Below are 25,420 nucleotides of genomic sequence, written 5' to 3' on the forward strand. Positions count from 1 at the left end.
CTGGAGATAAAGCATAAAAGTTAAATTCCAAAACCAATCCCAAACAAGACAATTTGCTGCTCCAGCTGCTTTCACTCAAGGTGCAGAGTGTAATCTTAGAAGAGGACTAAATTAACTAATTTCACAAACATGTTATATACATAATGATATATATATACATGTCTGTATTCTGCAAAATATAGGCTTATCTTTTCCCACAGTGTGAAATGTAGGTGTGAAATTTTGCCTGTAAACATTTCTCACATTCATGAGGAGACAGTTTAACTGTTGTGAGCTAGTCAAATGCGCATTCAAATACCAAGTGCTTGAAGCAGTTAGGTCCCTGAGCAAACTGGAAATTTGTGTAGATACTATATAAGAACAAAATGCTGCACAAAGCACAGGCAGCCTAGTTGGTCTTAAGTATAGAATGGCGTGCCTCTGGCAGGTTAATAGTATACACAATGACAAATAATCAGAAAGTCAAAAAGTTTGTCAAAGGTTAAGCTATTGACTCAGTCTGAATAGGCCACTGTGGATAATGACTTGGAGTCTTTTAAAGAGAGGTGAGAGCACAAAGACAGATTAATGTGTCCGTCTTTGGTGTTTATATTTGGTGATGCCTGCTGTAGAACATGTCCCTCTGATGCAAAGTGTGTTGAACCATGTTAAGATGAGAAGAGTGGACTCTACGCGCGTCTCATATGAAAGTTGAGAGAAAGGGGTAATGATATGTGAAGAAAAGGATAATATTGGGTCAAATGGTTTTCAAGTGGGGGGGATCAACATAGGTTTTTTCTCTTTTTTCAGTCGCGCTACGTCGGATGCGCTCGAGCCCAGCCAGAGAGCACGCGCGCACCTCTCGTGGGGAAAGAGAGAAAGAGAGAGAGAGAGAGAGAGAGAGGGAGACGTGTGATTTCTCTTTGTACTGAATGAAGAGTTGAGGCCGGCTCTGCTTCTCCCACCGCCTTCTCTTTTATATAAGCAGAGTTTGCATGCTGTAAATAGCGCAATAAGCCGGTTACATTTTACGTTTCACCGTATCCGTCGTTCCCTTTTGTATTGTGGAAGCGGCCGGCCACTGCCAATGTCCCTTTGAGCGTTTTTGGACAACAAAAGCATCAGGTTCAGCGTTGTTTCTTCGGGGGGATTTCAAGTCTCACATTTGTCAACCGAGATTTTTCAGTGCGGTAAAGCGAACAGCCGCACGTCCACAGACCGCTTTTCGCCTCTCTCCCGTCGCTCCTTTCACACTTCCACACCTCCGGGTTTTTTTACCCTCTAAAACCGAGCGACCATGGCTGCTGTAACAAGCCCGGAGACGAGCCCTCAACCCCGGGTATATTTCCAGACGCCGGCCGGCACCACGGAGGAACCGGAGACACCCGTTCGGAAGCAGGGACGCGTAACCGTCAAATACGACCGTAAAGAGCTGAGGAAGAGACTGAACCTGGAGGAGTGGATTATCGACCAGCTAACGGACCTCTACGACTGTGAGGTAAAGACCCGAACAATAACCGGCCTCGAAACCGATCGAACGTATTGATCAGGCGGCTCTGCTAAGTAATAGGGCTCTATGGTATAGCCTAATAAGTCAGTTTATCAGGTCTGGGGCTTGTCTTTATGTCCAGTTTTAAAGCAAACTGTTGACAAAGAAACATTATTGGGCCCATTGTCGCTGCTTTTGGCCTAGCTTCTCTTGTTCTATAGCCTATAGTATCTGGGCCATATGCAAGTAGATGAGGTAATGAAGGCAGAAAATTGGGAAACAAGTGAACAGTGCTAGAAGTGATAAATTCATGTCAGGCATTAATATCAGCTATCCTCGTGCTTAAACTTCAGTCCTCCACCCACAGGTAGGCTAAATGTAGCATAATGCAGCTTTATAGCCTAATCATGAAATAGACTGCCTCTGCTCTCTGTTCTGATTGGCTGAAGCTGCTATATAGCACACCTGTGAATTAATCTAATCCAATGTTAATAGTTGACTGGAAATGACTATTTATAGTTTGGTCGTAAAAGGCATTGTTCAGCTGCTGTTTGGGAGCTGTTTTGGATAGAAAATTAAGTTAGCAGCAACACTTTTTAATAGTAATAATTAACAATAGAAATTTAAGGAAAAACAGAGACTTGTGTCTGGTTGTGTCTTTGGTTTGTATCTTTAGCTGGGACCCTTGTTTCATGCCCCCTCCCACCATTCTTGTCTCTCCTACGTGAAGAACAAAGCTGAGTGAGGGTGAGAGAGCTACTGTCATGAGTCAGAGGGGACAAGAGATAAATGAGGTGACACTGATGCGCCTGGGTAGGGGGTCCAGTGATATATCTTTTCAGCTGGGCTCTTATAATGAACTCCCTGACCGTAGTGATGACTGTGCATAACCATCAGGTGTAGAAGCTAACTTTAGACTCCCTCTGCACTATCACACATCAAACCATTGGTCATGGTGACGCATGGAGAGCCGTGCTGTCATAATGTAACCTGGCGGCAGCTGTGGTGTAGCTGCTGGCGTCAGTAGGTGGTAAGCTCATGTCGACTCTACTGAGCTGGCATTGACCCACATTCTATTCCTAGCGTGAGGAATACAACGACTTAACTGGTTTGGAGAATTCCTAGTAGGCTAATGGGGAGAGAAGACAGGAGTGCAGGAGGCTAGTTACTGGAAGCACAATCAAACTTACTTTTCTAAAGTACTTTGCACTTCAGAAAAGTTAGTTTTTTGTAGCTGCAGAGTAAAAAGTAATGCACCTTTTCTTTGTGCTGTCCCTTTCCTCCAGAGACTCTTGAGGGATCTGGTTGTCTCCTCATTTGCACCTGAAAGTCTAAAATCCAGTCAACTGACAAACCATAACTTAACTGTAACCAGATATTATTCCAAGCCACAGTTAACAAAGAGTGTGAGTCTCTCAGGAAATACCTCTCTTATCATGTGGTGTAACCAAACCAGATTTTTGTGTATCCCACATTTGTCTCTATTAAGTTTCATCGAGATTTTCATGGCAGCCAGTGGGATATCCCGTGAGATGTGGATAATAAAGTAGCAGGGATACGACAAAGACTCACATGCCAGCAGAGATGATTAAATGGCCTGCAGAGGATTTTAAAATCAGTATGCTTTGATTGTCTGCCAATAATGGATTAATATGCTATGCGTCAAAGCTGTGGAGAGTCAAAAAAGTATGAGTGAGTGCGTTCAGGAGAAAATCTTTGTAGTACTGTGCTCCAGTATGACCTTTCATAATTAACAGAAGAAAATCAAAGTGGTTTCGAAATACTAATTGTTTTAGATCTTATTTTTAATCTATTGTGTGCCCTCGGATCCCAGCGATCAATACGAGACAATCTGTGTAATTTCAGGGTAGATATTTCTCTTTCTCAATGTAGATTTGATCATTCATTCACCCATCTTGCACCCATCTGTCCTTCATTCACCAATCCACACACTCTTTCAGTCATGCATGCTTTAATCCACTGATGGTGGATTGTGAGTCAGATTTTCAACTGCATCAACAGGGTCACAAATAGTCCCTCCCACAAAAAAAAACAAAAAAAAAACAAACAAAAAACTCACAAATGGATGCACAGTGACAGTATCTGTTGATTGTAGATAGTGAGACCTGAGACTTGTATTGATTTATTATGGTCAGATCACGGGCATTTCAGATTATACTTGTGTAAATGGGAAATTAATGATTTATTTCACATTTTTGGACACACATTCCTCAGACATCTCTAATGGCAATGCCTATTTTTGGCGTCGATCCACAGTAGTTCCCCCTTTTCATTGTCTGGGTCCCGTTCCTGGCTAGGCTGTTAGACAACAAAGAGATTAATTTACAGTCGGTTCAGTGATGGAGACACATTGGGCTCATTTAGACAGGGAAATGTGGAGCACGTGCTACTAAACAGTGTAACTAGAGAGGCAGCTTTAGCCGGTCAGGGAGCAGAGCGGGCACTGGGAGAACCCTGTTCACTAACAAAGACAAGGAACAAGTGGCTTGGGTTTTACTCCTTTTTTTTCTTTCATTTCCTTGCTTCATCTTTCCCTTTTTCTTACCATGTGTCTCTTTTTGTTCTGACTCATGTCATAATCCATACTTTCATTTGTCACATTTGTCACCCTTCATTAATTCCTAACTATCAGTCTCCCCTTTTCTTTTTCTCCTTTTGTGGATGCATATTTCAACTATTAATAAACCACATGGAGTTTGTTCAACAGGGAATTCATAATGAACTATTTCCCCATTCATATAATCCCTTTAAACATGCTACAAGCAGTAAGCCAGTCATTTCTGCCAGGCAGCATGTCAGATATTCATCCAGCCACTTAGTCAGCCTATCAGTCAGAGTTGCTATGGTTAATAGTGAGGAGCTGAGCCTTCATCAGATTCCATGGCAACAAGGCTTGTTAAATGTTTATGTTGGTTAACCATGCAGTGGAAAAAAGGGTTGTGTCCATTTCATGAAAGAAAGCTTAGTGAAATTGCATCATTCCCAAAAAGCCCCTGTATTTTACTCTGGATTATATTTAGAGCCTTTCAGTTACTAGCACATAGAAAGAAACACTCCAGGTTTTATTAGGTGCCCAAACAGTGGTACATGTACTGTACCGGGTACTTCTGCAGTTGTTGACAAATTGATTTAAATGAACATATTTGGAACATGACTGTTGGTGTTGATGAAGGGATATTTGAGTTCATCTGATACATCCTTAAAAAAGGTTCAGAGCTATTGCAATAGCCTCCAAATCCCACAATTCCCTCCCATTCCACAATTTATGTTTTAAACCCATCTATAAACAGTATTAGTTAGAAAATATAAACACTAAAGGTGTAGGAAATGTTAGGAGAGTTACGCAACTTATAACAAAAGGGAGTGTTTCCTTAAGGGTAGATATATTTGTGTATAGTTGTATGCAGTCCTCAGTTGTTATGGAGCCCCCACTCTATTACTGGCTTTGTATATAAGGTGCTAAGTTAGTTTGAGCTCACTCTGGGGAAGAGGAGAGCGGGGGTTACACTCATGAAGTCCACAGCTCCGCTTCTAGTAGAATGATTAAATTTCAGCCCAGGCTTGATAACATTTCCATAGTAACTGGGCTCTTTAAAGTTTATGTGTCAGTAAAGACTTTTTTTTCTCTCAGTTTGCTGTGTTTTCTGCTCATAATACACTGGAGCTGACCAGTAGCTACATAGTTAACAGTGGAGCGAGTGGGCGGACCAATCCCCAAACTCCAGGGTCCTACGTGGCCACACAGACACACACATACACACACACACACATAAACACAGATGGGGACACGAGTGAGAACAGAGGCAGGATTGGTGAGCAGGAATGCAATGAACGGGGGAAGAGAAGGGAAAAAAACTAGAGGGGATGGCAAGAGGAGAAGGAAAATGTAGTAGGAGTAGGCAGGGATGTCAGAGAAGGAGAGAGTGTTTTTGTAACATGTGTCCCCTGCTATTACATGCTATATACACAAAGAAAATGCAATGGCAGTCACAAAAGTTCCCTTTTCTAACTGCAGTAGCACTCAATCAGGCACTGAAAACAATTCAGTGCCTTCTGACAGCTGAATAAGTTAACTAAATTATTGTTCTGTGTTTTTCTCTCCTGCTTTTACAGTCACGCCATAAACAAACCGTCACTCAGGGATTCCCCACATGTATCACAAGCCAGGCAGACAAGCATACCATATATCCCATTTAACTATGTTTTAGTTTAGTCAAGAGTAGCAGTATTTCACCACATTAGTTGTTAATTGTCAAAAATGAAACAGAACAAGACACTGATTGCTAACCTGCTAACTCCTGAGTCACAGCTAGTAACCATCAATTAAAATATCAAATCAAATAAAAAAAACTTTGCAAATACTTTTTAAAGTTTTATGGTGGTATTTGGATATTTCCACAATATCCCAACAGGTATCCGCGCAAATGCTGACTGTATGTAAAAATATGTGCAAATGTAGTGGGTGTAACGCTGTGTTGTGTTGCATAGTGGACAAAAATGTCTCCTCAAATTAACAAATATATGCATGAATATAAATAAAACAAAGCTCCAAAATGTAAAAATATCAAAATGTTCATCTAACACCTGTTGTGAGTAACTGCGACACAGCAAAAACACCTGAAGTAAATAAAAGCAAAGATTCAATGTGAACACCCACATTGAATAGGAAATGACACTAGATAAAGTGCAACACATGTGAACACAGTTAAAACAACTGCTATGCCTTTTGTTAAAAAAACAAAACATTTGCTTTACATAGAAAGTGTGCACATTCTACATTTAAAAAATAAATAAATAAAAAACACTTGACAAAATGCAGGAAAAGTAGGAAATATAAATACCTTTCAAAATAAGTCTCCACCAGTCCATACAGGATTGTACAAGAATTTAAATGCCCTATTCATTATTTGCTACACATATACGTTATAATGAACAGTTCGTGCTCTTTTGGCTGTATTTGGTCAGTATTTTGAGGAACTTTGTAAATTGTCTATTCCTTACTTGTGTTGCTTCATTTTTACTGTGAGTCTGTTGTGGTCTGCAACAACCGACAATTAAAGAAGTGATGCTTACACCCAGGTCAATATCAACACAACATGCATCCTGGTGTTGTGTGTCTGTACAAGTCACAAGAAAAAAAGTGAGTTGGGGGAAGCCTGACATTGGGAACAGCTGTAATTTCATAGCTTTGCTTGTGAAAGATTAAGCTGGCCTCCTTTACTGGCTTCACACTGTAATAGGACACACACACATGCACAAAAACACACGCATAGAGTGTGCAACGTTTGCTTAAACACTTAAAGGACTGAATACCAATCAGTATTACCCTGTTTCACTCAGGGTACGTAAGAGGGTGACTACAAAGAGTGGTTGTTACTCAGTGGGAGTGAAAGACCTCAGTGTGTCTTTGTAAACACCCCCCACACCACACACAGACACAGACACACACACTCACACACAGACATGGACATGCACACGCACACATCGTGTTAATAGGTTACATGTGGTTCTACATGGTGAACACACAGTTCTTTTCCTGTTTGATTGAGGGTGAGTCAGCATGTACTGTAGTCTGACCTACTGACAGACCATGTGAGGGTTTTTAAGACAATGAGTATATAAATCAACCAAGTTAGAGAGAAGACAGACAGCCAAGAATATTGTGAGTGAGGGACACTAAGCATGTGTTGTTTCTTTGTTTTTTTTTGGTTAGTGTGTGAGTAAGATCGGAAGGAAGTAAAGAAGGCCATGCGAAAGAAGGCATGGATTAAGAAAGAGGGGGATGTAGAGAGAGAGAGAGAGAGAGAGAGAACGAGGGATGTGAGTCATTCAGAGGAATGTTTATGCATGTTGTCACAGGAAGTGTGTAAGAAAGGAGGAGTGAGACAAACATATACAGTACATAGAAAAATTTACAATATTAACATACCACTTTCCCTAAAAAGCGTATTCTACCCGGCACACACCTGTTGATTCACACAAACACACACTCACACGTCTTGGCTTCACCGACTTAATCTGCACATGTAAAATTGCACTTGTGAGGGTTTGTGTCTAGAATACAGTTTAACTACCACCAGGCAGAATTTTGGCTGTCAATCACTTACAAAGGAGAGTTTTTTTTAACATGGTTCAGGTTTGAGGTTAAGGTTTGTTTAATGTTAGGATAAAAGAATGTAATACACCACATCTGTCTGTAAGTGATCTTTTGACTAATTTATCCTTTCAGCCAATGAGAGCAGCAGGAGATCAAAATCATCTAAAATCATCCATGTTGGTCATTTTGTTCTGGGAATGCATTTATGCAATAGATAGTGTGATTTTTCTTTAATATTTTTCTTCCCCTTACTGTTTGTCTTTATTGTCTCTCATAACCACGTTATGCTCTGTCATGCATCAACCAGCATAGCCTGTACAGTACATACTGACTGCCTCACACCTTTCCACCGTGTGAAGCCTTCAGTGTTATGTTTCAGCGCTAGCTAAGCTTGATGAGCTTGTCATTCCATCCTCCTTCACACAGATTAGGCCGTTAGCCAAGTGAAGAGTTTAAATAATAAAGGGTTTAACAAAACCATTTTACCTTAGAGATCACAAGTCAAGCGGGGCATGTCTGGAGATTGCTTACGAAACTGGACTGCCTTCAGCGAATCTAACAGCAGGCAGTAACTTGTTTAAATGGGGAAGTTTATGAAAGTGTGTTATCCATTCATATTCTACTACAGCACAAATGTTTATATTGTGTGAACAATCAACAGGCTCAGCCTGTTAATACTGTCGTTTGCTTCCATAAACATAATGACTGTGATATATTAAAGTGCTCCTTTGCTTCTCTGCTCATTATTTAAATGATCTACAATGTGTCATACAGTTTGTTTTAGACGAACACTCCTTGTGGTCGTTCTTATAGGTACTTTGTGAAAGCCCTAGCACCCTTGAGGAAGCCTTTTAAAGTAAGCATGGGCATAATAGCGATGCAGCTTGATACACGGGCCAGTGTTATTACTATATGTGGCTCCAGGGTGTTGTTGCTATAACAGGGCTTTTAAATGAAAGATGAATATGAGGTTTTGGTGAGGTGCAGCTATTGGCTACATTGTTGAAACCATATTAAGACAAGGAAACAAACAAAGCCACTATCCTAATATTTTACAGTTGCGACGTCAGTTGGCTGCAGCTGGCATGGCTTGGTATATGGAGTCGTTATCGTGAAGTCTCTGTAAATAATGCCAACTGCCTGCAGGTTGAGTGAGGTAACACAGATCCACTCAGGAGTGTATTTTAGTCCCAGGAGGTGCATTAAGAGCAGACGCCAGTTGAGCTGTTGGTTAATTGCAGGGAAGCATATGCCAGTTTATGGCTTTATTCGCTGTCTCTGATTGTGTTGCTTGTATGATGTGTTTATTGTACGCTTATGAGACTATACATGAGCAGTATACAGTGATTTACCTGTTAATAATGTGTATGCCGCGAAATAGGTGGATGGTGTCAGACTGATCAAGAGGTTGCCAGGGTAGAGCACCGTTGCCATGTCGGCTTCATATCCTCCATGATGTCACCACAGTGCGAAAGCTAACTTAAGCTTTCGTGGTATCACAACGCACTGGACGTCATGTGGCAGGATTCCTGTGCTGTTATGAAAACTGCTCTGGTTAAAAAGGCTGTGTGAAGAAATGGATGGATGAAAGATGTGTGGACAGATGGACGGACAGCTGGCAGGCAGATAGACAAATAGTCTGGCAGTAAAAATGACAGAGGAATAATGTTACCAGTTACTTCTGTCAGACAATTCTAATGATGATGGACAACAATTCATATTGTGTTAGCTCAGTGGCGCATCATAAATAGCTTTTGTTTCCTTTTTCCTTTATTTCATTTACCATACTATATGTGTTATGTGTTGTGCGTGTGTCTACTTGGAATTTGCATTTAGTGTCTGAGTAGGAAGGAACAACTGACCATATTTGGGCAATGTGTCTGAGTGACAGTAATGATTACAAATAGCTGATTCATCAGGAAGAGAGTCAGTATCATTCACACATACACACACACACACACACACACACACATTGAACAAATCAACAAGTGTTAAGCTATAAAATCTGCAAAGAATTAATTTATGAAATGACTATGGAATAAATGAGCTGTGGTCATCTTAAACTGTTATAATGGTGGGTTCCAATGGTGATAAGTATAAAAGCCAAAAAAATAGATATCAAAATGTCCATTTAAACTTCCTTTCCAGCCATGTTTTAATACTACAGTGGATGTGCGTTTTATGTTCAGAAAGTTTTTGGGTGGATTATCACTTTAATCTACTTATCATTGGCCTGTAAGTGCCATAAAAAGCCCATCGAAACGGTTTGATCCTGTTTCTGTACAAACTTTAGAGGAGAGTAAAAGAGTAGCCAGGCAGAAAAAAAGAGGATGATCCTGTTGGGACTGACACAGGATCTTTTTAACTCACTCACAGTAAGCGAAACCATCGGCGGAGCTAAATAAAGATTAAACAAGTAAAATAGGTCATTCACTGGACAGTGAAAGTAACGGCCACAGCATTCCTTTTTTCTATTACTGATTTATTCCTTAGGTTTCATATTTAATCTTTAGTATTTTAACCTTAAGGATAGTAAGAAGAGTCTCAGGAATGCAGACTGCACTTTGTCAAAATAAGGGCGTCATTCAGAAAGAGTTAAGTTTCCTCTTAGGTTTACTGTTTTACACCATGGCTGTCTGTGTGATAATCTACTTGAGCCACCCACTGAGTTTTTTTTTATCCTGGAGCTGATTGACTGAATATGGAAACAAACCAAAGCATTAACTTATTAGATTACCCAGTGTTTTGCCAGTGTTCAGAAAGTCAGAGGTTGTGTTGATGATTGATCAGCATGAAAGAATTATAATGACCTCTAATCCCTTTTGAAATCCTCTCAGATTTTATCTCAATCATGGCAGAACAAATTAAAAGGCTGCACAAATGAACATGGAAGTTCCTGTGGAGAAGAGTGCATGAAAACCAATGGAAAATATGTATACATGGATGACCCTGTGGGGGCTGCCAAACTCCACTCGTGCCCAAAACTGCCATGACAAAAAGTCTTTCAGTGAATGACATGGCAAATGAACAAATGAACATTGAGGCTTTTGGTTCTGTTAGTAGTTCTTGCCAAGAGTGACATAATGATAATCTGCTGTAATCCTTGTTTGTATGCATTCTTGTTTTAATCTGCACGTAATCTCTTCTTTGAGCCCAATTGTAGTGGTAATGACTCCTCTGGCCCGTACAGGACATGTGCATGTTTGTCTTTGTGTGGTCTTCCTCACACTCTTCTCTGTATGCATGTATTTTATGCTTATTATTATTGCTTGTTTGCTGCCATGATGATAAGTAATTGATTGAAGGAGACAAAGGAAAAATCAATTTGCTAAAACACCCCAGGCTACTTATTCCAATATACCCAACACACCTGCACATACACAGCCTTTACACACACACACGCACACCTATCGATGTCAGTCTGTGTATGAATTTGTGGAGCATTCAGATCTCCTCCTCAGATCTGCCCTCTGTTCTCTGCTGCAGAAATGACAGACTCAAGAGATGGAGAGTGGAGGTGGAGGGTGAAAGTGGGCACTTGAGATGCTGTCGGGATCACATATTTCAGATGAGGGATTTTGTAATTAGAGTGGGCTGAAGAGAGATGGCTTTTCTATATATGTGTGTGTGTGTGTGTGTGAGTGAGTGAGAGAGAGTGAGTGAGTGAGAGAGAGGCATAGAAGTTGTTTTTCCAACCATTTACTTTTATGCAAATCATTAAAAGCAGCTTGGAAATTGAAAGTAAAGGTTAAAAGTTAGCAACCAAAGGTGATATGTACACTTAATGTTGCTCAGTTAGTTATATTTATTGTATTTGCCTCTACCTAGCTAACAGAATGCATCAAATTTGCTTTCATTTTTACAACATTTTCAGACTTCACTCAAATGGCCTTAATATCTTTGGGTGTTTCTACAGTTTCAGTTGCTGTGAGGTTTATGCACTGCACTCCCACCTGGTCACCCAGCAATCAAAATGTTGGCCAGTATTTTGGGGTTTCCTTTGATACTGTTTGAATTTTAGTAGGTAATGCTCTTCTTTTTGCCTACCCAGCTGTGGTGGTTATTTTTAGCCTGAACCAGTTCTTCTATCAGTTCTAAAGAAATCACTGTGGTTGTGGTTGGAAAATTTAAATGCATCACTTCTGAGTGTTTAGTGTGGTACAGTAAATGGGGGAAAAATACACAAACAGGCCACAGGTTAAATCATTTCTGCTGTAATGTGTTCAAGAGTAGCAGTGTGTATTGATTTCTATCAGTATATTGCAGAGCTTTGCTTTTAAAAGTTGCTTGACTGTTGAATGGAACAGCTGCTTGAAAAAGAGAGTGATAATGGGCAGCAGCAGTGGCAAACTGTTGCCCTCATGTAGTAGTTAGTGAGCGTGATACAGCGGCAGAGCTCCAGCCCTGGAAGCATCGTGCAGTTGCCAGTACAAGTCTTCCTGGGGCTGGCTGTGACCCTGAGGGACCAGCAGAGTGACTCCCCAGAGAGGCTGCAGCATAGACATGTCCAGTCAACACACAGAAACCACTGAAGCGTTCAGTCAGGCCAAACAAGCTGATGTGTGAATCATTCAACCGTACAGCGAGCAGCTATGACTGTGGGCAGCTTTGTGGAGGGGTCAAGGTTGGGTGACATTCTACACTTTAACTCTGCAAATAGATTTTTAACTCTGTGTGTGTGTGTGTGTGTGTGTGTGTGTGTGTGTGTGTGTGCTCTGGGTGGAGTTTTAGAGTGAGTCAGCATTAAACTTTCTGATATTGTGGTTGGAGCCAAAACTGGTGCTGTGACAGTTTTGACAGAAAACCACATTAGTGTCATAATTGGGCTTTGAATCTAGATATCTACTGTCTGCAGACATCTGAAATGTTGCGTCTCTTTGATAATGACATGGAGGACATTCTCACCATAGATTATTTTTTCTAGAGAAAAGGCCACCGGGCCAAACATATCTACCCAAAGCTCTGTCATTCCCTCCTTCACTAAGACATCACTTCAGTCTATGGTACAATGCATCTCTTCAGCTTTACTAATGCTATATATATGCTATTGTCGCCTAATTACAGTGTAAGAACTACCAAAACTACTGTGCCTGCATCCTAATTATAGTGATGAATGTTTCCTGGCATCATATGAAGATACATTCTGTGTACTTGGAGCCTGTTTGGTTTGGCTTTCTCCTACAATAAGTCTGAAGCAACCCACACAGCACCGGTACACAACCACATGCCCACATCACTACCAGCAGACTCTGGAGGCTCTGCTTCTTTTTACTTTACATGACAGAGCCGTTTGCATTTTATCTGTAGTGAGATAGCAGGAAGGCTGTCAGGGCTGGAGAGTCAAAACAGATGGAGGCTCTGGTAGGATGTGCTAAATGAGGGGTACATGTTGTTTTAAGAGGGTTTTTTTAATAGACCAGTACCATTCAGAAGCTATGTGTGTCCTTACTCTCCAGAGGAGCACGTAAAGATACATTAATAGTTGATTTTTTTTACTAAGAAACTTTTTCTGTTTGTAACATTTTCCCTCATCAGTTGGAAGAAATAACACAGATAATCTTGGAAAGAGAGAGAAGTAAGAAAAAATGACAGATTAAACAAATAAATTGCATTTTCTAGTCTCTAATTTGACAGTAAACAGACTGTAAAGAGGCTACTTCAAGCTGTTTTGCCTGCAGCTCTTTCTCTCTGTTTTTCATATGATTCAAAACAGGACATCATATTCTTCCTGGGAGGAAGTACATCCAACTGATTAGACGTGCAATAGAGATGAAGATCAACCACACACACACACACACACACACACAAAGGTGCACAGTATCACACACACAAAATGTTAATGTCTGCATACTCCAGACTAGATTAAGTATATTGTATTGTACTGCATTGATTATGGATTGCTGTAGTTTATAGTTCATGGTTGAGTGTGAGGCCACATATTCATTACAGCTGCCAGTTACCACTTAGACTAATTGTATGCACACACACACACACACACACACACACAGTATTAGTATTGTCACTTTGTCAACTCTGTCCTCTTAAAGTGTTTCTGTTTAACTCAGCCACTTCCCACACATACCCTGAACCTCCCCTCCCTGTTATCTCCCAAGGTCACGTGCCCAGACAGGAAGTAGCAGGGTGAGCTGGTGCTTTAACCCCTTCAGTGCTTAAGAGAACAAGAAGAGACCTTTATAAAGCTGTACTTTCTGGGGTCACACGTTTCAGAAACATGTTTTTCATCACCCAAAACTGGTGTTAGAAAAGAGCCTAAGTAAGGAGGCTGGCAATAGTAATGTGCTTGTTATTGTAAGACCAGCAGATTCCTGATAAGCAACCGTGTGTGTGTGTGAGAGAGACAGAGAGAGATATAAGGGGGGTGGAAAGCAGCAGGCGATGACTGACACAAAGCATCCCTAATCCTTATACCCTTGTTCACCCCTCTGAAACTCCCACACTCTTTCTCTCATTCTGTCATAAGCAGTATCATGCCCACAGTAAGGTGGCCTAAACTCCATAAATTGCTCTATTAGAGACACACTGAGGGTGATTTATACGAGCAGCACAGAGTGGTAATGCCAGAGAGGAAGGGCATCAAAGGAGACATGGAGATAAAGAGACAGAGGGGAGCATGACAGGAAGCAGGTTCAAGCCCAGTATTTTTCCACTATTTCCATGCTGGACTTATCCCTTGTGTGAGTGAGTGTGTGTTTGTGTGTGTGTGTTAATCAGATGACAGTAGACTAAATTACCAGATCAGTCACAAGGTTGTCATGAATTACTAGTTTGAGATTGGTTGCAAGCAACTTGTCAACTTAGAACTTTTTTGTTATTTTGATGACAAAACAATCTGGTCTAACAACTACTAATGAATTGCAAACTGTTTTGTTTGTTTTAGTTCCTGTGTTTTAGCCCTGTGTCTGGTGTTGGCTAAACTCCAGTTCTATTGCACATCTTCTTTTGCTCAGTCAGTGTTTATTTGATACACAGGCCTGCACATACATGATTTGAGAATTTGAAGGTGTGCTTATTGGCTCATCTGTGAGTCTCTGTGAGCTGTAGTTACCTTTAAACCCCATTATCTGCATCCAAATTCAAATATAGCTATGTGAATCTTTTCAGAAGCATGTTTCATCCTGAAGCCGCTACTCTCCTGAACTTAAACACAATTTTTTTAGTAGGTTAAACAAAATCATACTAGTCTGTGATTGACTATCTGTTCTGTTTCTTCATTTCTTTTTTAACTTGCATGTTGTCAGACCTGGGCAACATCCAAATATTTTATCAAGATGTTCTGTTCTTTCAACCATGTTTGTCAATAGCCTCAAGCAACTTGTCTTTTTTCCCCTTCTCTGTACTCACCTCTTCTCTTTCTTCCTTTCACCCTCACCTCCTTATGTCATTCAGCACACCTCAGTAGATGACTGGATGTTCTCTCTGTCTGTGTTGCACCAAGAATCCTTTTTCACAATTACAACTAATGTCAGTAGCAGAGCTTTAAATATTGACAAAGTGCTGAATGATTTATTGCTCAGGCCTTTTGATTTGGACCATTAGACATAGATGATTAAAGCACAATGCAGTTTTCTCCATTAAAATGTTCAACATCTTTTTTTTGTGTGCGCAGAGAGGCAGAAAACTGAAAACTGTTTTGGTTTCAGACATTGTACTCTTACACTATGATACCAGGATGCCTTCTTCCTTTGGTGGCAGTGATACAGAGCAGTGAAACTGCTGTGTGAACACTACATTCTCTCAACTATGAGAACCAAAACACACACTAACAGTCAAACAATCTCAGCAATGCCTGTGCTCACACTGCCTGCATGTGTGTGTGTCTGTAACTTGTCGTTGTTGCAGACACATATTTTGTACCTGTGTCACAGTGCCAAGTCAACCAGCCTAGGGTAATAGTTTTAATGGAGCACACACTCACTCACCCGCTCTCTGGTGCATACGCATACACACACACACACACACACACACACACACACACAGAATAAACACTCAGCAAAAAGACTTTCCTGCTTGGACTGACCTCAATACAGAGTCCCACCACAGCGAGAATTGAAAAGGAAAAGGCACATAGTGATGGTGGAGCAAACAGCGTGCATTTCCCATGTCTCTCCACCACTGTGAATAAAATGGGAAAGAACTGACAAGAGAAGCACTTAAAAGGAGTAAATATAGTAGAAAGGAGGTTCTCTTCTGATGGGTGCATTAAGTATCACTTTGCCAGACGAGTCAAAACAAACACACACAAGGAAACTGGAGTGAATGGTGACATTGTTTGACGCCACGTGGCCTACTTTTCCTTCTTCTCCCTCCTTCCTCCATCCTGTCTGCTTCAGCCATCACTTCCTTCTGTCTCCAGCTTCCTTCTTCCCCCTCCTCTCCCTCCCTATAGCCTGCACAGCCAAAAACATTGTTTTTGTCTTTGTAGCAGAACGGGCAAACAGCCATCATCCTGAAGTCTGACTATTTTTATCCTAGTTTGTTACTGAGGCTGTAGGAAAGCAAAAGTGGCTGTTTATCATCCATCATGTATCATGTAGTCTTTCTGTGGCCCTCTTTTTCACACTCCTAAGTTCACACACACACTTAAACACACAGATCCTATCAAAGGAGTCGGTTATGTAGTGTGTTATCTCTGAAGTCCGTCCTGTGTAATCCTTGTAGGTGGCCTCCATGACCCACTTACACATGAAGCTTCCCACACTGATAAGGAATCGCCTTCTATCCACCTTATTACACTTAACATGGTGTTTTACTGTTATTTCATCAGTCGTGTCTCTATGTGCTGATAGTGCTATTAGCAAGTAGTTATAGACACAAATCTGTAACTCACAGTCATAGTGTTGGAAGTTTTAATCAGATCTGAGGTCAGTTAAAGTACCGTGAAATCAAGTCAGGCTAAAATAAAGAACTGTTGACGTACGATTTAAAAAAAAATCTCTGACTGAACTTCCAAGAACCCCTGACTTTACTTCTTCATCCCTCTGTCTCATCACTTCCTCTTCCAGAGATATTTACAGTAGCCATGATACGAGGGCTTTTTGTTGTAATACGAGGGCACTGCCCTATTTGTGTGTGTGGCTTATGTTTTTCCGGTGAGGGAGCTGTATCTGGCATTTGATCTGTCCAAGCCTACTACACAGCCCCTTGTGAGAGGAATAGTACTATGACACACACACACACACACACACACACACACACACACACACACACAAATAGGCTTTCATACTGTCACATCTCATTCTGCTCTGTTTTGCAGGCAGCCTCCAGACAGACAATGTGTCTGTCTGCTGCTCTCTCAGAGTGTGGTGGTGTGTGAATCACATTTGCAAGCTTGTCAGGAAGAGCGTAATTAAAAGACCACAGTACAATAATTCTATATGCCAGTTTACAGTATTGGTTTGTTCCTCAGGTGGTGCTGGTGGTTCAGAGTAACTTTGTGCTGTGTAATTCACCAGCCATTAGTGTGCTTTGTAACCCACAGATTAAAGGAAGAACATGGATAAATAGGCGGAGGAATATAACAAGTGCAGGTGGCTCCATGCAGAGTGCACAGTGGGGAAAATGATCTGAATCATTTTCTATGGTCGTCACAGTCACTGGTTGTCTGTATCACAAAGACAGTTCAGCTCTCTTTGGATTAGCTGGTTTCACTGAGCCTAATGTGTGTGTTCCTCGATGACTAGTATCGCAAAGCTGTTTATCAACTAGCTCGATTAACTCACTTTACTAATCCAGATATGACCAAGGTCACATACAAAATATAGTCACAATCATTAATGAACAAATTATTATTAATTAAAAGTTAAAAGCAAACGAAGGCTGTTTCTGCTGCCAAAACAGAGTAAAAGTACATATTCTGTGCAAAAAGCCCTGAAGAAAGGAAATGAATTCCTGATACAGTCTATGACTGACATGCAACATCTATAATGTACTAAGCTCAGTAACAGCGTCTGGTTTCTTATCCAGTAAAAGGCGAGAGTGGGTATACTATTTTATTTCCAGTCGTTATCTTGTTGGAAAAGATTTAATTCTTTAGTCTTCAGTCAGCTAAGTCAGCTAATATCAATCTGAGCAGAGTCAATCAACTTGGAGTATAAAAGCATCTTCACTGCCATGGATCCTATTGGGAATAAAGGAAATGCAGTGCAGGTAATATGCAGCTATAACTGTCATTAATTAATTAGGTTAGTGTAATTAGAAGTCCTGTTTAAATCCTATTAATATATTAAAATGTCTCTTTTTCTGTGTATCATTTGTCACTTTATTGTAAACTCCTTACAATACAATATATAACAATACACAATATATAAAATATATGTTGGAAGGAGCTTGGTCCATCCCTCCAATAGTGTGTAAAGAATCTATGGCAAGGAGCACTGAAGTTGTTCTGAAGGCTTGTGATGGCAAACACACTAAAGTACAGTGTGGCTGTTCTAATATCATGTACCAAACACCTAAACACAGATGCAGGTGTTTTTTGGATGATTACCAAAAATATTTCCAGTTTGGCAAATCCTGCACCTCCAGATCACTGACAATAGTTCCACACTGCACTGCTTTGTTTACAAGCCTGCAGTGTGTGCCAATACCTCGTAGCCATCTAGTCCAGATCACATCTGCAGCCAACAGTAAAACCCCCTCCAGACTCCAGACTAGTTCAGTAAGTCAGTCTGCTGGATTGTTTTGGAAATCCTCCCTCGTGATTCCCTGCTTTCTTTGTGTCTCTTCTCTGAAGCCTGTCTTCCGGCCTTTTTCAACATCCCTCCCTCTCTCCTATCCTTCTCTCTCTCTCTCTCTCTCTCCTCTCCCCTGCCTAATTCTCTGTCTCCCGCTCTCTCTCTCTCTCTTGGGCTGCTCCACTCAGCTGCTCCCTCTTCTCGATGTGCGTCTTAACCTCTTACCTTCCTTCCTCTTGGCGTTCCCTTCCCCCCTTCACAGATTTAACACGCTGTCTCTCAAATCATTTTTAAGCCATATTAAATGAGTATCACTTATGCTTTCCAGTGCACTGAACACCAGGACATTACATTTATGCTGAGTATGTCCTAGATGTTAAAAATATAGAGCCAGGGTTTCTTGTCCTTTCTTTCCCACTTTTCTCTCCTCTTCTTTCTTTCTTTACTGCATGTAGTAGCACGTGGAGCCCACATGTTGTGCAGTCTTTGTGTCAGACTTCACAGCCTGTGTGTGTGTGTGTGTGTGTGTGTGTGTGTGTGTGTGTGTGAATCAGACAACTTCAATATGTCTGCAGTGTAAGCATCTGTGTGTGTCTTTGAATGAATAAGAATGTGTATAGTTTTTGTCCCACTGTAGCTTGAATGTCTTACTCTCATCTGTTGTGTGTATGTGTGTGTGTGTGTGTGTGTGTGTGTGTGTGTGTGTGTGTGTGTGTGAGAGAGAGAGAGAGTTTAGTGTGTTTGTGTGTGTATGTGTATTACTCTGCTGACAGTAAGTCTGTCTGTCACACCCCGTCTCTATCTCACACACACAGGCTGTCCTGCTCTGAATTAAATACTTATACACCACCCTCTCCCTACACAGACTCACACACACACACACTTCATCCAGCTCAGACTTATTAATGCTCATTTTATAATTCTTTAATCCGTGTGTGTGTGAGAGACAGGGAGGATATGTGTGATGCTGAGGAGTTTTTGCTGTAACAAAAAAAACTACCATTTGGTCAATGTGACACACAAATGTGCACACGCAGCATGCTGTGCCTGTCTATCTGTGTGTTTGTGAGTCTACGTGACTTTGGGTGTGTGCGTGTGTGTGTATGTATGTGTGTGATGGGGCAGGGGGCAGTTGGGCAGGTGCAGAGACAGCTGGTGTGGGCAACTCTAACCGAGGGGGAGGACGAGAGTGAGACAGAGATTCCTAGAGAATGACATGAATATAGGGTAGCAATTGAGCTGCGAAAGAGGGGTAAATGAGTGTTTGTACGAGTGTGTGTGTGTTGTCGCCAGTGGTGAAACGCTTTGATAGCACACACTGAGCTAGTGTGTGTGAGTGAGACAGATGGAGAAAGTGAGGGAGACTATTAAACCACTTTTTATACAGCAAGGGATTAATCAGGAAAAGAATTGATTGGAGAAGGCGTGGCGAGAGGGGGAAAGAAAGAGACAAAGAGAAACTCACTGTGAATCCAGTTTTCACTTTGCTCTCTCTAATAAACTATCAATTCTATAAGCCTGTATAAGCTTTTTATATTAAGAATCAGCTTATCATTAGTGTGTATTTTAATTTACTGCAGCCATTGCTGCTTATATATATGAATATGAATTACAAGACAGTTTTGAATGCCCGAAGTTATTATCTGAATCCTATCGCAGTTTTAGAAATTTAGGACCATTCAGAAGGCGCAGATTTCACCCCTGTGAGCTTAACAAGAGCATGTTTTCACTTGAGGCAACAGTGTGACAGTCAGCAGTTTAGAGGGAAGCAAAAATAGATATCTTGTGTATTTAATTTGCACAAAAAAAAGTGTAATCCCACTACTAGTTGTTCTCACATTTACACTGACAGAGCCAGGCTAGCTGTTTCCTCCAGTTTTCGGTCTGTATGCTAAGCTGAGCAGCTGCTAGCTGTAGTTTCATATTTACCATACAGAGATGCAAAAAAATATTTAGACACATAAATGTTGGAACTGCTATCCCAAAACTAGTTTATTTCCACTATGTCCTGTAGGATTTTAAACAGTCAGATGAAACTGTGTTTTGTATCGTTAACAAGGATGGGCTGTAAAAACTGAACAGCAGTTTGCTTTCTGTGTACAGACCAGGCATTTATGTGCACACAGGCAAAATAAATATTGCATTTGAAGAGACATTATCTGTTTTTCCATCCTTGATCAAGACTCCTCATTCATGAAATATTCAGTCTACTTGCCTGTTTGTCTTTGTCTCTCCTCTCTTTTCTCTGTCGAGTACAATGTGTGGGGTGATGGAAAGACACCGCCCTCTAGTGTTCAAGAATGGACATTTGTCAGTCAAAGTACCACGTCATACAGACAGACAGAAATGCCGTGCTGATCTATTTGTGGACAGCCACATAACATAAACACAGAGGGGACTGAGAATAGAAAGGATGATGAGGATTTCTTTCCATGTGTCCATGAGCATTTCTGAGGTTCTGACAGTGAGCTGTCACTTTTGGTTACTCAGGAACTGTGTAAAAAAAAAAACAACTTTTTTCAAATTATGCACATACTTTTAGGCTAAATGTGCTCTATTCTCTTCTTATTTGTGTTACAGGAGGAGGCCATCCCAGAACTTGAGATAGATGTGGATGAGCTGCTGGATATGCCCAGTGACATTGAACGGGCAGCCAGGGTCAAGGTAGGACTCGCTTTCATACTTCTGTAAAAGCATGTAAGGTCATATACATGTGCAGAAACAAAGCACCATTTCACACTGTCTTTATTTGTTTTACAGGACTTACTGGTTGACTGTTTTAAACCTACTGAGGTAAGAATTTTTTCCTTCTTCTCCCCCCTCTCCCTTCCATTGTGGATTTTTGTTTCTGAATCCAACTCATGTGCTGTGTTCCTTCTGTCTCCCTGTAGGACTTCATCTCAGAGCTGCTCGACAAGATCCGAGGGATGCAGAAGCTCTCCACGCCTCAGAAGAAATGATGGCGTCCCTCCTCCTCCTCCTCCCCAACACCCTCCCTTCTCCACCTTAGCCCTCACCTCTCGTCTTCCTGTCGCTCCCCATTCTTTTTTCTTCTTTTGAATACGTTAACTGAACCTTGGTTCCTCTTGTTAGGCCCCCTTCTTTTTTTCATTTCATCTCTTCCTCTTCTCCTGTTGCCTGGATCCAGTCCTATAAATTGCTTTTATTTTCATTTTTTGACCTTCCCCTCTTGTTTGTGGACCTCCCCATTAAAAGCAATGACAAAAGGTAAAAAAAATCGTAATTACCAGACGACAACAAGCAATTCATTGGTCTTAATCCAGGCACTCTCCTTCCCTCTTTTTTTCCCCCCCACTTCGGCCTCTCCTTCACCCTTTATTTGGCTTTACTCCTCTCCCTCATCCAGCTCTTCTTCCTCCCACCCCCCCTGAACCATTCTCCATCTGTCTGAGGAGGAAGAGGAGGGGAGCTCAGATGAGATGAGATGAATCCAGTAATTACTGGGAGAGAAGCAGCCGAGAGTGGGAAGAGGAACAAGAGACAGAGTCGGCATCGGCCAAGAAAAGAGGGGAAGGGTGAACGATGAAGGAGGAGGGTTGGAAGAAGGAAGCAGCCAATCATTGCTTATGTCTCTACCAACGAGATTCCTTATTTTGTTATTTGTAAGGGGTTTAAAATTGTATATGTTCAAGCTACCAACCATTATTCCTATGCTGTTTTCTGCTTCGGTTTGAGGGCATGGGGATATTCACTTGACTTTAGTTTTTTAATTAATTAACTTTTTGGGGTCAGTACACATAATTTCCCCCCTTAATCAGAGGCATTTGCTACAGTGGTGCATTTAAAGACTGTCTGTCTTTTTGCGTGTCTGTTGAAAAATCTGCACTATGTCATTTTGGGAGGAAAATCTGAACCTCTGACCACAAAGAATATTGTATGGTTTATCTTTAGTACAGCAAAGAGGCAAATGTGATCCTTGGAATAGCAGTTGAACCTAAAAGAAAGTCACTGGTTGGCTGCAGTGGTCGTACGGCCCGACCAATTTTAGACTAAAAATCTTCCTTTGAGGGTAGAGTAGAAGTAGGTTCTTTTAGGTTGGGTGTGCTTGACTAGAATTCAAATTCTTGCAGAAAAGAAGTATGTTTTTCTTTCCTTGAATGCGTAGTGCAGTCCTAAGAGAGGCTATTTAGAAGCCACTGCTGTCCAGCCTGCACATACATATGTACGTCTGTGTGTTGCTAAATGCTATGTGTGTATGTTGCTACATAATGTACAGCAACATTCATAATAGGAGTGTTTTTCGGGCCTGTATATTCTGCTGTTCTGTAAGACAAATTAGATTTTTAGTATAGGACTGGTTCCTGTTTTGTTTTGTTTTCTCGATGCATTTTGTTACACACACACTGACAGTCCGACAGGGGGACCCGGAACAAAGCTGCCTTGTTTTTTTGTTTTTTGTTTTGCCCCCCTCTCTCTGTCTCTTTTTCACTGTCTCTCCCTTTTTCCTAAGACATTATGTAGTCCACCACCTTGTTTTATGTTTGGCAGACATCAGTTCGGAGCGGTCACATGTACATGGAAACTCTGAAAATGTTTTTTGAGCTCTGTGTTTATACCGACCTCTGCCTGTCACATCAGTAGAGCCACCAATGAGATGTCTGAATAGGAGGGATGGAGGCCACCGTTTCAAATCAAAGCTGTCTAAATGCATTCACTCCTCTTTTTTTCTTTTTTCTTTCTCTCACTCTCTCACACACACAAACAGGCCACCCTCGAGGCGGAGGAAACACATTAGCAAACACAGCTGCCTCTTACACAGATGTGTACACTCACACACACACACACACACAAAGTGCAAAGAGAAAAAGGGAGAGAGAGACTGGGCCTTAGCTGTCACAAGGTCTGTGTTTCCTACTGCAGCTGCCAATCATCTCCAAGAATAAGCCATCTGTTTCTGATCCTGAGCCAATCAGATCAGAGACTGAAGCCCATCGGCCAATAGGAGAAGCAGTAACATTTGCTGTGATTCCTGTGACCAATTGCTAACACCTGCGGCGACAGCAGACCTCCACTGTCTGTCTCTCCCTCTCTCTGAGCACCAACACACACACAAACACGCGCACACACTCTGGCCCATTTTCATCTTGCTGCTCTGTCATTTCTCCCTGGCATCTCCTCTCTCCTCCTCTTCCCATCCATTTTCATCCTTCTGTCCACCCTCCCTTTCTATCCTTTCTTCAGTTTCCTTTTTTTTTTAAACAGATGTTGCCTTAGGTATTATTTATGTTACACAAACCAAATAAACGGGAGACATTCATTTTTAAAACAGTAACACAAACTGCTAAAAACATGTGTTACTGAGCAGAACTGCGGCATGTGGAGAATCTCTGATCTTCTGTCGCTACTTTTCTCTTTTTTTTTTTTGAAAAACAAAAGGAGATTCTGTTGTTTTGATTGTTTTGGGGGTTTTTTTAGAAGTGAGTGTTTAATACTTAGGCCTTGATACAGTGATTTTGTTTAGATAAAACAATGTTCTTTACATTTACATTGAATACTGGTCTGTTTTTATTGTGATCATGACACTTCTTGATGCCAGGCCTTGGATTAACATATAGTTGGACAAAAATCCATCCAGATACACTTTGGTGTGACTGCTTTTGCTTTCCTGGTGGCATTCCTAAATCCAATGCTGTCTGCAGCTTTTTGGAGATATTTTGATTAGTGGGACTGTACCATGCAAGCTCAATCAGTCGCTGAATTTGAATGGATTTTCATTTCTAAATCCAGGTTTGGATTATACCTTCTTAGACTGTTATTGAGAAGTCTGTTTTTTTACTGTTGGGGAAAATTGCAAAAAATATATATACTGATTATTATCATTGAGGCTAAATACAAGAGCTAAACCATGTGGATTGAAGGAGTGGTGGTGTTTTTTTTGGACAATGATTAGATCAAACCAACAAACAAATGTAGCAATATCAACAACAGGTCTTGTTTTTGCCCAATTTTGTTACACTTTTATGCAACTTTAATAAAAACATGTAAAATGGAAATATGTTTCTCTTTGATTATTGGGGTTGTCAGTTTTCCTGCTCTGTGCAATTTATTTTTATTCATTTATTTATTGGATGAAACCTTCTTTATACCTTTTTGATTGGTTACATTTTAACTTGTTTTAGCAACATTTACAGGGCCATTAAATGTCCATAACCAGCATACACCACATAAGTGAATGCAATGCTGATGTTATTAATAATTCTATCAACAGTTTTCTTGTAATGACATGTCAAAATGTCTGCCTCGAAAAAGGCCTATTGTCCAAATGATAGGAATTCCACCATATCATTTGCATGGCTTTACTGATGTTTTGCATTATTTTGGTGCCATCTTGTGGCTGATTGCAATTTGACAGAGTGGGTCCACAAGGAAGCCCTGTTAATGGACAGGCAGTTGGGGAAGAATGATGCTTTAAAAAAAAAACCAAAAAAAACACTGCTGGCTATATCACATCATACTACTGACAATTTTTCAGCAGGATTGGAGGGAAAAGTTTGATCCCTCTCCTGATGTTTGGTGTCAGTATCTATCGCATCATTGGCCCTTGTCTTGTAGACTCAATATCTTTTACAAATTCAAATTCAGCTCTTATTTTCTGGCATTGGCATCAGTGTTGCCAAGGCAAAATAATAATAATAATAATAATAATTTATAAGAGAGTACAAAAAAGACATCAAATGGGTCACATTAGTTAGACCACACCATTCTCTCTGCTACATAGCACTACACATATATTATAAACTGCATAACTGTCCCACATAGTATACCATGAATTGTAAGATAGAGCTCTCTATAAATTTAAAAAAGAAAAAAATAGTCTTTATAGATTATGTGTCATTTTAAGAACTTCATATGCAAGGGTTTTTTTGTCTATTAAATTGAAACATTTTCTATTGGTTTATTGCCTTGTGTTTATTGTGTACCTGTATACTTAATTTGCAGATTTTGTTTCACAGATATATTATTATGTTGTATTATGATAGAGAAGATGTCAAGCTGTTTGGGGGGGGAAAAAAAGCCAAATGCGCGCTTTTCGCATGAAGTCCAGCCCATTGGTTCATTGTGATGGGCTCTAGCAACAAACTGTATTGTGATTGGTTTATGAAACCTATTTTAATATTT

The 25,420-nt window shown here is 40.7% G+C and overlaps 1 protein-coding gene across 1 annotated transcript; it reads left to right on the plus strand.

Moving 5' to 3' along the window:
- The first annotated feature begins 838 nt into the window (after positions 1 to 838).
- ppp1r14bb (protein phosphatase 1, regulatory (inhibitor) subunit 14Bb) lies at positions 839 to 24,294 on the plus strand. The gene is made up of 4 exons (XM_018691160.2): positions 839 to 1,477; positions 20,861 to 20,944; positions 21,041 to 21,073; positions 21,172 to 24,294. The coding sequence occupies exons 1-4, from the start codon at positions 1,277 to 1,279 to the stop codon at positions 21,238 to 21,240; spliced, it is 387 nt and encodes a 128-aa protein (XP_018546676.1). The 5' UTR covers positions 839 to 1,276; the 3' UTR covers positions 21,241 to 24,294.
- Positions 24,295 to 25,420: the final 1,126 nt, after the last annotated feature.

This window comes from Lates calcarifer, linkage group LG15, assembly GCF_001640805.2.
Source record: "Lates calcarifer isolate ASB-BC8 linkage group LG15, TLL_Latcal_v3, whole genome shotgun sequence".
NCBI lineage: Eukaryota > Metazoa > Chordata > Actinopteri > Centropomidae > Lates > Lates calcarifer.